This window comes from Macaca thibetana, chromosome 18 (genome assembly GCF_024542745.1).
Source record: "Macaca thibetana thibetana isolate TM-01 chromosome 18, ASM2454274v1, whole genome shotgun sequence".
NCBI lineage: Eukaryota > Metazoa > Chordata > Mammalia > Primates > Cercopithecidae > Macaca > Macaca thibetana.
Window position 1 is genome coordinate 71,555,285 of NC_065595.1, and position 17,382 is coordinate 71,572,666.

The 17,382-nt window shown below is 39.9% G+C and overlaps 1 protein-coding gene across 4 annotated transcripts in view; it reads right to left on the bottom strand.

The window, feature by feature from the left end:
- Window positions 1-17,382, bottom strand: part of SPIRE1 (spire type actin nucleation factor 1) — a 191,503-nt gene that overhangs the window by 153,819 nt on the left and 20,302 nt on the right. For 2 of the 4 annotated variants that reach the window (XM_050767556.1, XM_050767555.1), the window contains exon 2: window positions 15,781-15,815. In XM_050767556.1, coding sequence (XP_050623513.1) covers window positions 15,781-15,815 — 35 coding nt within the window. Of the gene's footprint in view, window positions 1-15,780; window positions 15,816-16,949; window positions 16,969-17,382 lie in introns of those variants that run through there. The other 2 variants (XM_050767558.1, XM_050767557.1) reach the window with 2 other exon arrangements.

The window sequence follows — 17,382 nt, forward strand, 5'->3', positions numbered from 1 at the left end:
GAAATAAATTATTTAAACGCTTCGGGAGGATCTATTCCACCCTCCAGCACTGAGCCCCACAAAAACATTTTTTTTTTCCCCGAGATGGAGTTTTGCTCTTGTTGCCCAGGCTGGAGTGCAATGGTGCGATCTCGGCTCACCACGACCTCCGCCTCCCAGGTTCAAGCCATTCTCCTGCCTCAGCCTCCTGAGTAGCTGGGATTACAGGCGCCCGCCACCTCGCCAACTAATTTTGTATTTTTAGTAGAGAGGGGGTTTCTCCATGTCGGTCAGGCTGTTCTCGAACTCCCACTCCAACTCCTGACCTCAGGTGATCCACCCACCTCGGCCTCCCGAAGTACTGGAATTATAGACGTGAGCCACCACACCAGGTCCACAAAAACAATTTTTAAAAATAAATAGCAGGCAAGCCGGGCGCAGTGGCTCGTGCCTGTAATCCCAGCACTTTGGGAGGCCGAAATAGGCAGATCATGAGGTCAGGAGATTGAGACCATCCTGGCTAACATGGTGAAACCCCATCTCTACTGAAAATACAAAAAATTAGCCGGGCGAGGTGATGGCACCTGTAGTCCCAGCTACTTGGGAGGCTGAGACAGGAGAATGGTGTGAACCTGGGAGGCAGAGTTCGCAGTGAGCCAAGATCGCACCACTGCACTCCAGCCTGGGTGACACAGCAAGACTCCGTCTCAAAAAATAAATAAGAATTAAAAATAAATAAATAAAAAATAAAAAAATAAACAGAAAGAGAGCCAGGCACGGTGGCTCACACCTGTAATTCCAGCACTTTGGGAGGCTGAGGTGGGTGGATCACGAGGTCAGGAGCTCAAGACCAGCCTGGCTAACATAGTGAAACTCTGTCTCTACTAAGAACACAAAAATTGGTGGGGCGCAGTGGCGGCGCCTGTAGTCCCAGCTACTCAAGAGGCTGAGGCAGGAGACTCTCTTGAACCCAGGATGCAGAGGTTGTGGCGAGCTGAGACTGCGGCCCTGCACTCCAGCCTGGGCAACAGAGCAAGACTCCGTCTTAGAAAAAAAAAAGCAAGAAAATGAGAAGGCGCCCAAATGGGAACAATTAACAGTATCTCTAGTCACAGACGACATAATCTTGTAAAAAGAAGATCCTAAGGAATCTACTAAAAAGACATTAACATTAATAAATGAATTCAGCAAGGTAGCAGGATACATGATGAATAAACAAAAATCAGCTGAGTGCAGTGGCTCATACCTGTAATTCCAGCACTCAGGGAGGCAGAGAAAGGAGGACACCTTGAGCCCAGGAGTTCAAGACCTGCCTAGGCAACATAAGAAACCCTGTTCTCAAAAAAAGGGGGGGAATTTCCCTTTTTTTGGAGTTAACAAAGACCTAAATAAATGGGAAGACATCCCATGTTCATGGATCTAAGGCTTAGCACTGTTAAATGCGATAATAACCAAATCTATCTATAGACTCAAGGCAATCCCTATGAGAATCCCAGCTGGTTTCTTTGTCAGAACTTGAGCTAATTTTAAAATTCATATGACAATGCAAAGGACCTAGAAGAGCCAAAACAAACAATCTTCAAAATGAACAACAAAGTTGGGGGACTCACACCAATTTCAAAACTTATTAAACAGCAAGAGTAATCAAGACAGCATGGCACTGACGCAATAGGATAGAACTGACAGCCCAGAAATAAACCCAAACATCTATGATCAACTGATTTTCAACCAGGGTGATAATACCATCCAACAGGTAAAATATATTTTCAAGAAATGGTGATGTGTCTATTAGATATCCACACAAAAAAGTATGAAGTTAGACCCTTTCCTTGCACCATATACAAAAATTAACTGAAATGCATCAAAGACCTAAATGTAAGAGCCAAAACTATAAAACTCTCAGATGAAAACAGGCATAAATCTTCATGATCTTGGATTTGGCAATGGATTTTTAGATATGGCACCAAAACCCACAAGCAATAAAATAAAAAACAAATACACTGGACCTGATTGAAATGAACTTCATGCTTTAAAGGACACCATCAAGAAACTGGAATGAAAATCCACAGAATGGGAGAAAATATTTGCAAATCATATAAGTGATAAGAAATTTTATCTACACTATATAAAGAACTCTTAAAATAATAAAAAGAAAATCCAATTTTAAAATGGGCAAAGATCAAGGCTGCAGTGAGCTGTGATTGTGCCACTGCACTCTAGCCTGGTGACAGGGTGAGACCATGTCTCTTAAAAAAAGGGGGAGGGGGGGCAAAGGATCTGAATAGTCATTTCTACAATGGTCAACAAGCACATGAAAATATGCTCAACATCATTAGTCACCAGGAAGATGTAAAGCAAAACCACATGAAATACCATTTCACATGCACTAGGATGGCCAGAATCAAGAAGTCAGATAAAAACAGGTGTTGGCAAGGATGTGGAAAAATTAGAACCCTTATATACTGAGATGTCGATAAGAGTTCCTTTGAGAAAGTTTGGAAACTCTCAAAAAGTTAAAATATAGAGTTACCAGTTTACCCAGAAATTCTTCTCTTAGGTATATATCCAAGAAAAATGAAAACATGTCTACACAAAAATTTGTACGTGAAAGTTTATAGTACCATTACTCATAACAGCCAAAGGGTAGGAACAATTCAAATGTCCATCAACTGATGAATGGGTGACAAAATACAGTATATCCATAGTACGGAATATTTGGCAATAAAAAGGAATAAAGTACTGATATATGTATGACATGGATGAACCCTAAACATTATGCTAAAGAAGCCAGTCCTAAAAAAAAATATGAGTCCATGTATATACAATGTCCAGAATAGGCAAATCTATACATATAGAAAGTAGATAAGTGATTGCTGGGGCTAGGAGGTGATAGCTAAAAGGTACTACATTTCTTTATAAGGTGATAAAATGTCCTAAAATTGTGGCGATGGCTGCACAACTCTGAGTATCTCAAAAACCGCTAATTGGATAAACGGGTAACTTATATGGTGTGTGAATTATATCCTAAAAAAATTTGTTTTTTAAAAACTAAGAAACATCATCATCAAAAAATTAGGTAATGGTCATAAAACCAAGTAAATTACCTGATTTTGCTGACAATGGGTTTTTTGAAAACCTTATTTTAATATCTGCTAAATACAGTAAAATCTCCACCAAATTAAGAGAATTTGTCGAGACACCATACTGAACTGCAGAAGCTCAATTAGCCTCCACCTAAATGACTCATCCATCTCTACTCCCTAATCCCCAGATCTATCATACTGACTTCTCTCCACGTCACAGGCCAGCCACTCCTTCTGTCACCAGGCACTTCTGCTCCTATGCTTACCATGGGTCAGCTGGATTTGTTCCCAAACCTATTTATACAACTGCACCACTATTATTACAGTACCAATTAATTAAATAATGTATAAACTGATGAAATGAGTGTGTAAAACACATCTGTGTAGCATGGGAGATATAAAGCATGTAAGAAAACAGCAGATGAACAATACGTATCAACAGAAGAATGACTACAGTAATTAAAAAAAAATTTCAGACTGAAATGTTTCTTCCCTTGAAGGGAAAACGGAGCTATGTCCAATCTTTTTTATTTTCTTTTTGAGATGGAGTCTCACTGTGTCGCCCAGGCTGGAGTGCAGTGGCGCGATCTCAACTCACTGCAAGCTCCGCCTCCTGGGTTCATGCCATTCTCCTGCCTCAGCCTCCTGAGTAGCTGGGACTACAGGCGCCCGCCACCACATCCGGCTAATTTTTTGTATTTTTAGTAGAGATGGGGTTTCACTGTTAGCCAGGATGGTCTCGATCTCCTGACCGCGTGATCCACCCGCCTCAGCCTCCCAAAGTGCTGGGATTACAGGAGTGAGCCACCACGCCCGGCCCTGAGCTATGTCCAGTCTTTAACATGACCTGTAATACTTGGCACCACCTGTGTTTCCTACATTTTCTTTAACTACATTATCCCTCCTTCTCTATGCTTCAGACATCCTTGTGTTCTGTCAGTTTCAAAAACAGCTAGCTCTTTCAGAATCTTCACTATGGTGTCCTTCTTCCTGGAAAGTTCCACTGGATTAACCTAAAACCTTTCCCTCAGCCTGGCTAACTCCTTCAAGCTAAGTCTGTCTTTTAATGCAAAGATGCATGTGACCCTAAGAGTGGCACACAACAGATGCTCAATTAATGTGTCAATATTGTTGTGTACCTAAGGGAAGAGATGTCGAGACAAATAGTCTAAACAGCCACTATCACTAGGTAGTAGTGTATGAAGTGATTTTTTACTTTCTTCTTTCACCCTTCATGATGTTTTAATTTTCACAACAAAATATACATCATTTCTTTTTTTTTTTTTTTTTCCTGAGACGGAGTCTCGCTCTGTTGCCCAGGCTAGAGTGCAGTAGCATGATCTCGGCTCACTGCAAGCTTGGCCTCCCGGGTTCACGCCATTCTCCTGCCTCAGCCTCCCGAGTAGCTGGGACTACAGGTGCCTGCCACGTCGCCTGGCAAATTTTTTGTATTTTTAGTAGAGATGGAGTTTCACCATGTTAACCAGGATGGTCTCAATCTCCTGACCTTGAGATCCGCCCACCTCGGCCTCCCAGAGTGCTGGGATTACAGGTGTGAGCCACCGCGCCTGGCCAACATCATTTCTACAAATGCTACAAATGAATAAATGTATTTTCAAAAACTAAATAAAAATCTAGCCCCTTCCCACACAGATCCTGTCAGCACTGTATTATGTGTGCTAAAAAATACTGGTTTTCTTTTATTTAAAACATTTTAATTTTTCATTAAGACAGACTGATATGACCCCGATAAGGCAAATTGTTTTGTTTTTTGAGAGAGTTTCACTCTTGTCACCCAGGCTGGAGTGCAATAGCATGATCTCAGCTCACTGCAAACTCCACCTTCCAGATTCAATTGATTCTCCTGTCTCAGCCTCCCAAGTAGCTGGGATTACAGGCACCTGCCACCATGCTTGGCTAATTTTTTGTACTTTTAGTAGCGACAGGGTTTCACCATATTGGCCAGGCTGGTCTCGAACTCCTGACCTAAAGTGATCCGCCTACAACCCAGAAAGGTCATTTTAGTAATAAATGCTGTCTGGGTGGGGGTGGGGGAAGGATGACTGAATTTCAAATATGCTAAGTGACTGTCATAATGTTCTCATCTATGTCTGATACATGAAATCTAAGTGGCGATTATCTATTTATCACACTATAATTATCCCTCTTCCAAAACATCTACTAAAATTGACACTCGGAAGCGGCAACTCATGTACAGACACAATTTCCTCTGAGGACGTACAAACTGACTTCCACACTGTGTAGCGGCCCTGGGAATTCAGGTGTGTTTGGGGTCTTTAATCTAAAAAGACAGAAAGTAGAATGCAAGCATTCCTAAACATTCCTCTTAGCCTGCTGACCATGGAGGAAATGATGTTGTTACCAGCAGTTACTGGAGTTTATTCTCCCAGTCCTCTTGGACAATACATTTCATCATTTTAATTTCTTGTCATGCAATTCCATTTACAAACCCATAAAGTGTAAGATTAGGCAAAGCCATCTGCTAAAAGAGTAGACTCAATAATAATTGCCTTGTTGTTTCTACAAGATTATTCTAAGATTTAATTAGTTTGGTATCAAATATTATTTCTCAGACACATAAAACAGCCTCATTTATGAAGCTAAAGTTGTGTATGTATGCAAATATTTTCATGTATGCACAAATACTACTCTCCTCTTTCAGGTGAGACTTTTTAGCAACTTTTGAAAACAACTGGACCCACTGTCAATTAAAAGCAGCAATACAGGGTGGGGCACGGTGGCTCATGCCTATAAGCCCAGCACTTTGGGAGGCCAAGGCGGGCGGATCACCTGAAGTCAGGAGTTCGAGACCAGCCTGGCCAACACAATGAAACCCTATCTCTACTAAAAATACAAAAATTAGCTGGGCGTGGTGGCAGTTGCCTGTAATCCCAGCTACTCAGGAGAATCACTTGAACCCAGGAGGCAGAAGTTACAGTGAGCTGAGCTCACACCACTGCACTCCAGCACTCCAGTCTGGACAACAGAGCAAGACTCCCTTCCCCGCAACCCCCTCACCGCCCCCCAAAAAAGAGGCAGTACACATCTAATTGTCACCCAAATGAGCCAGAGGGTGGAATCAATTACAGGTACTATGCTGATTTAGCTAAAGACAAAAAAGACATTTTAAAATGTCATACTCAGTAAAAAGCAGCAAACCCCATGTACAGCCTTTCGTAGTTTATTTTACGATGCTCAGAAAACACTAAAAATTGGTATAGCCCTGTTTGGGTCAAAACCTGTACATAACCAGAATGAAGTCCAAGATACTAACTATGATGCATTTCTTGGCTCATCTCAAGATCTCTGGGTCCCCTAAAGCAGATTTGACTTCCCAGGAGGTTCAACTACATAGAACAATTCTTGAATCATTTTGAGTAATTTAGAATCAGACTACTTCACAAGTTCCTACAGTACAGACCCTGTCCTCACCTAAGAGGTTGAAGGTTCGTGGACTGCGTTTACACTTCTGCCCAGGTTACATCTAACAGGACTATATCCGTTGGCTACAAAATGCCAAGAACTGAAGCAGCCGCAGTTAAGAGGCATATAAGGAGATACAAAGGCATCTCATGATTCCAAATGAGGCACTAAATTAACCATCAGCATTATGTAGATACTTTACATTGCAGATATAGGCTGAATAAAGGAAAGACAAATAAATGAAAAGTAGAGAGATAAGTGGTCCTGCAACTTTCTGGCTATGTCGGCTTGGGCAAATTACTAACCTCTGTATACTTAGCTCTCATCCCTAAAATGCAAATAATAGGATCTACTTCATACATTTGTTGTGATGATTAATTAATGTCTATAACAGTACTTAGCATATAGTAAGCTGTAAAATTTTTTTTTTTTTTTTTTGCCCAGAGAATAATCATTTTTAATTTAGAAAGATTGTAACAGGTCTGAACTCTTTTGTTCTTTACATAAATAAAACAAAATATTTTGACTGAGTAATTAATACCTCTTAATTCAAACTAAACATTCTTTTGCTTCAGAAGTGGACAGAGGAACACTCTTCTAATTGAAAAATTTCTTTTTTTTTAAATTATACTTTAAGTTCTAGGGTACATACGCACAATGTGCAGGTTTGTTACATATGTATACATGTGCCATGTTGGTTTGCTGCACCCATTAATTCATCATTTACATTAGGTATTTCTCCTAATGCTATCCCTCCCCCAGACCCCCACCCCCTGACAGGCTCCAGTGTGTGATGTTCCCTGCCCTGTGTCCAAGTGATCTCAGTGTTCAATTCCCACCTATGAGTGAGAACATGCGGTGTTTGGTTTTCTGTCCTTGCAATAGTTTGCTCAGAATGATGGTTTCCAGCTTCATCCATGTCCCTGCAAAGGACATGAACTCATCCTTTTATATGGCTGCATAGTATTCCATGGTGTGTATGTGCCACATTTTCTTAATCCAGTCTATTATTAATGGACATTTGGGTTGGTTCCAAGTCTGCTATTGTGAAGAGTGCCACAGTAAACATGTGTGCATGTGTCTTTATAGTAGCATGATTTATAATCCTTTGGGTATGGTATATATCCAGTAATGGGATCACTGGGTCAAAGGGTATTTCTAGTTCTAGATGCTTGAGGAATCGCCACACTGTCTTCCACAATGGTTGAACTAATTTACACTCCCACCAACAGTGTAAAAGCGTTCCTATTTCTCCACATCCTCTCCAGCATCTGTTGTTTCCTGAATTTTTAATGATTGCCATTCTAACTGGCATGAGATGCTATCTCATAGTGGTTTTGATTTGCATTTCTCTGATGATCAGTGATGATGAGCATTTTCTAATGTGTCTGTTGGCTGCATAAATGTCTTCTTTTGAGAAGTGTCTGTTCATATCCTTTGCCCACTTTTTGATGGGGTTGCTTTTTTCTTGTAAATTTGTTTGAGTTCTTTGTAGGTTCTGGATATTAGCCCTTTGTCAGATGGGTAGATTGCAAAAATCTTCTCTCATTCTGTAAGTTGCCTGCTCACTCTGACGGTAGTTTCTTCCGCTGTGCAGAAACTCTTTGGTTTAATTAGATCCCATTTGTCTATTTTGGCTTTTGTTGCCATGGCCTTTGGTGTTTGAGTCATGAAGTCCTTGCCCATGCCTATGTCCTGAATAGTATTGCCTAGGTTTTCTTTGAGGGTTTTTATAGCTTTAGGTCTAACATTTTAGTCTTTAATCCCTTTTGAATTAATTTTTGTATAAAGTATAAGCAAGAGATCTAGTTTCAGCTTTCTACACATGGCTAGCCAGTTTTCCCAGCACCATTTATTAAATAGGGAATCCTTTCCCCATTTCTTGTTTTTGTCAGGTTTGTCAAAGATCAGATGGTTGTAGATGTGTGGTATTATTTCTGAAGCCTCTGTTCTGTTCCATTGGTCCATATCTCTGTTTTGGTAGCAGTACCATGCTGTTTTGGTTACTGTAGCCTTGTAGTATAGTTTGAAGTCAGGTAGTGTGATGCCTCCAGTTTTGTTCTGTTTGCTTAGGATTGTCTTGGCGATGCAGTCTCTTTTTTGGTTCCATATGAACTTTAAAGTAGTTTTTTCCAATTCTGTGAAGACAGTCATTGGTGAAGACAGTCACGGAATTCAAATCAGGTAGCTTGAGATGGCATTGAATCTATAAATTACCTTGGGCAGTATGGGCATTTTCATGATACTGATTCTTCCTATCCATAAGCATGGAATGTTCTTCCATTTGTTTGTGTCCTCTTTTATTTCGTTGAGCAATGGTTTGTAGTTCTCCTTGAAGAGGTCCTTTACATCCCTTGTAAGTTGGATTCCTAGGTATTTTATTCTCTTTGTAGCAATTATGAATGGGAGTTCACTCATGATTTGGCTCTATGTTTGTCTGTTATTGGTGTATAGGAATGAGTAAGCTGTAAAATATTTCTTAAAGATGCATGTGGGAATGAAATACAGAATAGGTACTTACGCCTAGTACATAGGAACTTTATTTCTAAGATGTGAACATGAGTCTTTTTAATCATTTCCCTTACTAAAGTTTAAATGATTCTATGGTACAATTTTTACAAACCAGTTCTATCAAGATTAAAGTAATGATAAAAGTTCATTTAACTTTATATAATACTTTAACCTATTCCACTTAAAATACAGTTAATCCCCCAAGGGAACAGGATTGTTCCAGTTATTCATTTAACCTTTCCTGCTAAAGGGAAAGGGCCTCTGAGTGCTACATAATTACTGGTAATTAATAGGAGACAAGAATGTGATGAAATTTGGAAAGCTGAAAAAAAACTAATGTAAAAGCCTCAATTAAAATACATGGAAATTCAAATCAGTTCTGTTTTAGTATTTTCAAATATTTAGCAATTTTCTTCAAAAGTAAGAGTATAATCCACAAAACTACTTAAACAATGGCAGTAGGAAAAATTTGTAAAACTGGAATAAAAGTTACCCTTAAATCTGGGTCTGAACTGCTTCCTTTATAGGCAAGTGCCCACGAGTAAAGGTTAGTCATTCAAGAGTTTATAAATTAGTAGTCTGAGCTGTGAGCCACTACCGGGAAGGGAGAAATATGGGTCACACGCTGTTTAAATTACACGTCCTTCTCAAAGCTGTAAGGACAACATACAGATCAGTGGCTGCCAGGGGCTGGGAGGAGGGCAGGGCTAACTGCAAAGTGGCATGGGGACAAAGGGGGTGACAAAACTTGATTGTAGGGATAGTTAACAACAAAATACGCTTGTCAAAACTCAAAGAATTAAATAAAAAGGTAAATTTTACTGTATGTAAATTACACCTTCAAAAAACAGAAAAAGTTATAGGGAAAAATTAAATTGCCTATTAAAGTAAAAAAAATTGCATGCCATTTAAAACAAATCATATGAAAGATTTCCCTTAATGAGTTCAAATGCTGGAAAATACTTAGCATAATCAAGTATATTAAAACATTTTCCAAACAGTAAGAAATAAGAAATAATGTTAAGAAACATTAGCTTGAGGTAAAAGATCACATAAAAGTTAATCAAATACCTATATATTATTTCACTGCTTTCTCAGAACTCAGAATTTTTAATTTTTATGAATATAGTAAAAGTGCTAAAAAAGAGTTATAAGTAAAACTACAAAATAATTCATAACATGATTTTTATGTACTACAAAAACTATTAAAAAACAGTTGAACAACTGATGTTCTCTATTTCAATTATATGAATTGATGAGGGTCCTAAAACCCCAGAGAGACAAAGGGATTTTGTTTTCCCTGGGCGTCTGTAAGCCTTGCTTAAGAAGGACTTCCTTCTTGCTCCCAGGAAACCTTACACTTCCCAACCAGGAATGACACATAATATGCTGCACATATAAAGCTAGGCTTGATGCTAAACAAACTGTAAATAATTTTTGTGGCAGGCACAGTGGCTCATGCCTGTAATCCCAGCACTTTGGAGGCTGAGGTAGGCAGATCACCTGAAGTCCTGAGTTCGAGACCAGACTGGCCAACACGGCAAAACTCCATCTCTACTAAAAATACAAAAATTAGCCAGGTGTGGTGGCGCACGCCTGTAATCCCGGCTACTCAGGAGGCTGAGGCAGGAGAACCGCTTGAACCTGGGAGGCAGAGGTTGCAGTGAGCTGAGATTGTGCCACTGCACTCCAGCCTGAGCAAGAGCGAGACTCTGTCTCAAAAAACAATAATAATTTTTGCAACTATCCACCCTCAATGGAGAATCTGAGGCAGAGAAGGAAAGGGAGGCCCCATGAGCTGAGCCTGGGCACAAGGGCCACCTAACAAGGCCTCTCTGAATTCAGAAAGGCTGAACAGGCTGCCCCAGAATGGCAGCCAGCCTCATCCTTCAGGCAGCTTATGCTAGCAAGAGTTCGGTGAGGGGTTTACAGAGGGCATGGTAGAAGTAAAAAAACAATTTGCTTTGCTCAATAGAAAAACAACTTAAGAGCCAAGAGAGGCTCTAGCAGTCAGTCCCCTTTGTGACCCAGTGTAACCTCAGTCTCAGAAATGAGCCTGCCTTCTTGCTGACAAAAAGAGGCTGAAACCCATATGGCAAGGATGGCTGAGCTTCCTGCTGCCTACCCCAGGACTCTAGCTTCCTCCCACCTCCTGATTCTGTTTCTCAGGAAGAAGTACCTCTGCCATCTGTGCTCCTATACCACAGCTCTCAAACCTTTAAATTTTGGTTTTAGAACCTCTCTACACACTAAAAAATTAGAGGAGCCCAAAGAGCTTTTTTTTTAATGTGGGCTACAATCTATCAATATTTACTGTATTAGAAATTAAAACCAAAACATGTTTAAATTATGTATTAATTAATTTAAGCCCATTAAATGTTAATAACATTTCATGGAGGAAAAAAAAACTACAACAAAAAATCAGAGGCCGGGCGTGGTGGCTCACGCCTGTAATCCCAGCACTTTGGGAGGCTGAGGCGTGCAGATCACGAGGTCAGGAGATCGAGATCATCCTGGAGATCGAGATCATCCTGGTGAACATGGTGAAACCCCGTCTCTACTAAAAACACAAAAAAATTAGCCGGGCGTGGTGGCGGGCACCTGTAGTCCCAGCTTCTCAGGAGGCTGAGGCAGGAGAATGGCGTGAACCCGGGAGGCAGCGGAGCTTGCAGTGAGCCGAGATCGCGCCACTGCACTCCAGCCTGGGCGACAGAACGAGACTCTATCTCAAAAAAAAAAATTAGAAGGGTGGAATTTTTTACATTTTACAAAACCTTTTAATGTCAGGCTCAATGAAAGACAGCCAGAGAGGCTGCGCAAAGTGTCTCACATATATAATCCCAACATTTTGGGAGGCCAAGGCATGAGGATTGCTTGAGCTCAGGAGTTGGAGACCAGCCTGGGCAACATAGCAAAACCCTCTCTCTACAAAAAACAAAAATAAAAATTAAAAAACAGGCCAGGCACAGTGGCTTATGCCTATAATCCCAACACTTTGGGAGGCCGAGGCAGGCAGATCACAAGGTCAGGGGTTCAAAATCAGCCTGGCCAGCATGGTGAAACCCTGTCTCTACTAAAAATACAAAAATTAGCCAGGCATCATGGCACATGCCTGTAGTCAGTCCCAGCTACTCGGGAGGCTGAGGTAGGAGAATCGCTTGAACCCGGGAGGCGGAGGTTGTAGTGAGCTGAGATCGCGCCACTGCACTCCAGTCTGGGCGACAGAGCGAGACTCTGTCTCAAAAAATAAAGTAAAAAATAAAAAACCAGTCAGGCATGGTGACATGCAGCTGTAGTCCCACCTACTCAGATGGCTGAGGTGGGAGGATGACTTGAGCCCAGGAAGTTGAGGCTACAGTGAGCCGTTATCATGGCGCTGCACTCCAGCCTAGGTGACAGAGCAAGACCCTGTCTCCAAAAAAAAAAAAAAAAATGCCAGATCTCATCGGCTTCTGCAGTCATTCTGACAGTCTTCCTCACGCAGTCATATGGCCTCCAAAAACTCCATGATACGGTCTTAAGAGAATGAAAGCATAAAGGCAAATGATATCTTAGTAGTACTATGAAAACTGTTTTGACCTTGCAGATCCCCTGAGAGGGTCTCAGAGAACACAGAGCCCTAGACCAGTCTTGGTTCTGAGCAGCACTACTCCAGACAACCATCGTCTCCCACGGGTTCCTGGGTCTGCTTCATTAGATAACCACTCTTGAACCTGGTTCACGCTCTCCAGGCTCCCTCACACCACCACCGCCAAATGGACCATTGTCTCTAACCTAAAACACAACAGAAAACTTCTTCCTTATGCTGTTTTCTTCCTTCTCTCATGTCACCAAACTTCTAAAAAAAAAAAGTAGTTCCCACTGCCTCTACCACCTCACCACTCTGTTTTTTGTTATCTTAATTACCAAAGTAATGCACAGATACTCTTATTTTCTTTTTAAATCAAACAATATGGATAAATGACCATCCACAATCCCAATCTCCTCCCCACTGGTAACCACTGTTATCCCTAGAAAATACCCTGAACCTGTTTTTCTGAATTAAATCAATATCAGATTGAAATTTTTGTTTCCTTGTGTTTTGTCCTCTTCAAATAATATTATTATTTTTTTTAATTCTGAAAGAGTTCTAGGCCGGGCACGGTGGCACAAGCCTGTAATCCCAGCACTTTGGGAGGCCGAGACGGGTGGATCATGAGGTCAGGAGATCGAGACCATCCTGGTGAACACAGTGAAACCCCGTCTCTACTAAAAAATACAAAAAAAACTAGCGGGGCGAGGTGGCGGGCACCTGTAGTCCCAGCTACTTGGGAGGCTGAGGCAGGAGAATGGCGTGAACCCGCGAGGCGGAGCTTGCAGTGAGCTGAGATCCGGCCACTGCACTCCAGCCTAGGCGACAGAGCGAGACTCCCTCTCAAAAAAAAAAAAAACAAAAAACAATTCTGAAAGAGTTCTATTTAGTTAGATTCCAATTCTTTTGGTGACCTTTGTTATGGATCAAATTATAAGGGCTGTCAATTAGGAGATAAAATGAATGAATGCTTCTTTACAAAGTGAGTACTAAACTAATGTTAAGATCATGTGGATTTTATGACAATATAATAAAATAATAATGAGATAACTGTGCCTTCTATGTAAAATTTTCATATTTCATTACTTAAACACAGATGAATGCTGACTATATTTGTATCATCTTAATTCACAATAGTGTCTTTAAGGTTTATGAAACATTTTAATATATAGTATCTCTTTAAAAATTTCATAAGCTATGAGGTTAATACAAATTACCATTAACTTTTTTTTTTTTTTTTCTGAGACGGAGTCTCGCTCTGTCACCCAGGCTGGAGTGCAGTGGCGCAATCTGGACTCACTGCAAGCTCCGCCTCCCGGGTTTACACCATTCTCCTGCCTCAGCCTACCGAGTAGCTGGGAGTACAGGTGCCTGCCACCACCCCCGGCTAATTTTTTTTTTTTTTGTATTTTTAGTAGAGATGGAGTTTCACCATGCTAGCCAGGATGGTCTCGATCTCCCGACCTCGTGCTCCGCCCATCTTGGCCTCCCAAAGTGCTGGGATTACAGGCGTGAGCCACCGCGCCTGGCCACCATTAACATTTTATAGATAAGAAAGACAAAGTTCTGGAAGAAAAAATTACTTACTCAAAATTGCATAGCTAGAAAAATACATACCCAAAAACCACAAAACTTATCTCTTCTGACTCAAATCAAATCCCACCCCTTTGTGTCATGTTGAATAGTATATCAAAAAGTCTACCAATATAAAAATATTAAGTTCTTGCCTTTTTAGATCTAATTTGGAAAAAATTGTCCCTCCTTTCAAAGTTGAATAGAAAATGCAAAAATGGGCTGGGCGCTGTGGCTCACGCCTGTAATGGTGGATCACCTGAGACCAGGAGTCTGAGACCAGCCTGGACAACATGGTGAAACCCTGTCTCCACTAAAAATACAAAAACTAGCCGGGATGGTGGCATGCACCTATAGTCCCAGCTACTCAGGAGGCTAAAGCAGGAGAATCACTTGAACCTGGGAGATGGAGGTTGCAGTGAGCCAAGATTGTGCCACTGCACTCCAGCCTGGGACACAGAGCAAGGCTCGGTCTCAAAAAAAAAAAGAAAATACATAAATTAATGCAAAAAGGGATAAATTATTTTTGTTTCTCTATTATACCATATAATCCCTTGGGAAGCCTACATTTCATTTAAAACAACAGTTAAAACTTACTAAAACTTACATCAATATGCAGATGCATTAAAAAATTTGAAATACAACTTCTTAAATCCTTTATTTGGGCACTGCCACTAACAGAACATTCATCTAAGGATGATGAAACTGCTACTGAAAAGAACACCACACATATATGCTGACCTGGTATTTCAGTGTTATGCTTGAAATCCCTACAACAAACACATAGAAACCCCTTAAATTTCACAATCAGAAATTTGAATGAAATTAAATTATTAAAAAATAATAAACCTACGTGTATAAATAACAAAGCACCAAATTTATTATTAATCATACTAAAACACTGTTTCCAAGTCCCTATTTTTTCTTAAATTAAAGCAGCTCCAATGGAGTCTAACACATTTAAATGCTGTATTTATTATACGACACACTGCACTGAATTATGAAAAAAAAACCTGAAATTACTAAGGGCTCTGGTTCTTAGCTAACTCAATTCTGCAAATAATAATACAGTTAAATTTTAAAACGATAATTAAGCTATTCTTTATAACACAACCTGATGTTATAAAAATATGGACAAGGCAACTAATTTTTCTTCACATTTTACTCTTCCTAAACCCAGAAAATACACACCTGTTCTCAAAACATCTTATCAGGTCTGGGTGCGGTGACTCACGCCTGTAATCCCACCACTTTGGGAGGCTGAGGCGGGTGGATTACTGGAGGTCAGGAGTTCGAGACCAGCCTGGCCAACATGGTAAAACCCCATCTCTACTAAAAATACAAAAATTAGCTGGGCGTGGTGGTGGGCACCTCTAATCCCAGCTACTCAGAAGGTTGAGGTGGGAGAATCGCTTGAACCCAGGAGGTGAAGGTTACAGTGAGCCAAGATCGCACCATTGCACAATCTTGGGCGACAAGAGCAAAACTCCATCTCAAAAAAAAAAAAAAGAAATCTTATCAGAAGACCAAGAACCTATAGTGAGATAGTTCAGTACTCAAGTTAGTCTAAACAGGATTGCAAAGTTGCTTTACTAAGAAATACTTGAGTATTTCACTTACCTCTGTTTCTGTACATTGTGAATATCCCAATTTACCTGTAATAAAAATGAAAAGGATTACTTTCAAAGGATTTCAGCTTTTTTCAAATCATTGACAAAAATATTTGAGCTTCTCTTGCTATGGTTTTATTATGTCTCTGAGACTATCTATGCAAATGAAAGATGCTAGAATGACCAAATATCCCTGAAGGTCCTAGTTAGAGATTTAAGTTTAAATAGGCCCATTAAAAAATAACAAAGAAAAAAGTGAGAAAAAATGGTTAATTGTAATAGAATCTAAAATATATACACATATTTAATACAGATATATAAATAAATGAAATAAAAACATTTGAAAGTCTTGCTTTCTTTTAAGAAACACCTTAAAATACTTTAAAGGTATTTTACGCATGCCTTAGGAAATCTTACGAGACTCCCAGGCTTTTCTCCAAATACATTTCCAGTTTAAAGATACAGTGATCATTTCCATGAAAGGAATAATGTTTACACTCATATTTTCTTTAATATATGACTGTTTTTCTTTAATACATGATTAGGCAAAACCATACAATTAATTTAGTAATTTTTCCAACAGAGGTTCACCTACAGAATAATGAGAACTGAACAATATTTGGCTGCACCAACATTAGTATTTTTCTCTATCACTGACACATAATACCAAAGAACATGAACAATTAATATATTTCTGTCAATGTCGCTAAAACATACTTTTTAAACAAAAACAGCTATTTTAAAGATCACTTATTAAATAGTTTTACCAAAAAGAACGAATAACACAATTATACTGGGTACTAGAAAACTGCCTTTTTTTTTTTTTTTTTTTTTTTTTTTTTTTTTTTGAGATGGAGTCTCACTCTTGTCACCCAGGCTGGAGCGTAGTGGCGTGATTTTGGCTCACTGCAACCTCCCACTCCTGGGTTCAAGCAATTCTCCCACCTCGGCCTCCTGAGTAGCTGGGACTACAGGCAACCGCCACCATGCCCTGCTAATTTTTGTATTTTTAGTAGAGATGGGGTTTCGCCATGTTGGCCAGGCTGGTCTCGAACTCCTGACCTCAAGTGATCCGCTTGCCTCAGCCTCCCAAAGGGCTGGGATTACAGGTGTGAGTCACCATGCCCAGTCAGTATTAGAAAATTTAATTTCCTCAGAATACACTTAGATTTCACTGACCTAAATTCAAATATGCATTTAGCGCTATACCTTTCCCTCCACCCAACACTATCCTCCCACTTCTTCCTCTCCCCAGTGTTTACCCTCACACCTAGCCCACAGTGGTTATTCTAACAGCCTTGTTATATTTTTAGTGCTTAACTAGAATTTGAACACCTTAGAATCTATTATGACATCACAAAAGAAAAATCACAAACAATAGCTTTTGTATGCCTCCCAATTCTTAAAATAAAAAATAAAATTGAAACCACAATTTATTTGAAATGAGTTGGTTGGAAAAACCAAAAATGAAAAAATAAAAGAAGACAAACCACAACTCCTTATCTCTTAATGATCCTAATGAGAAACACTGGCTGAAATTGAGACCAGAAAATAAGGGGCCTAAGGTTCTATGAATTAAATTAAAAATTATATATAAGCAATAAAGACTACG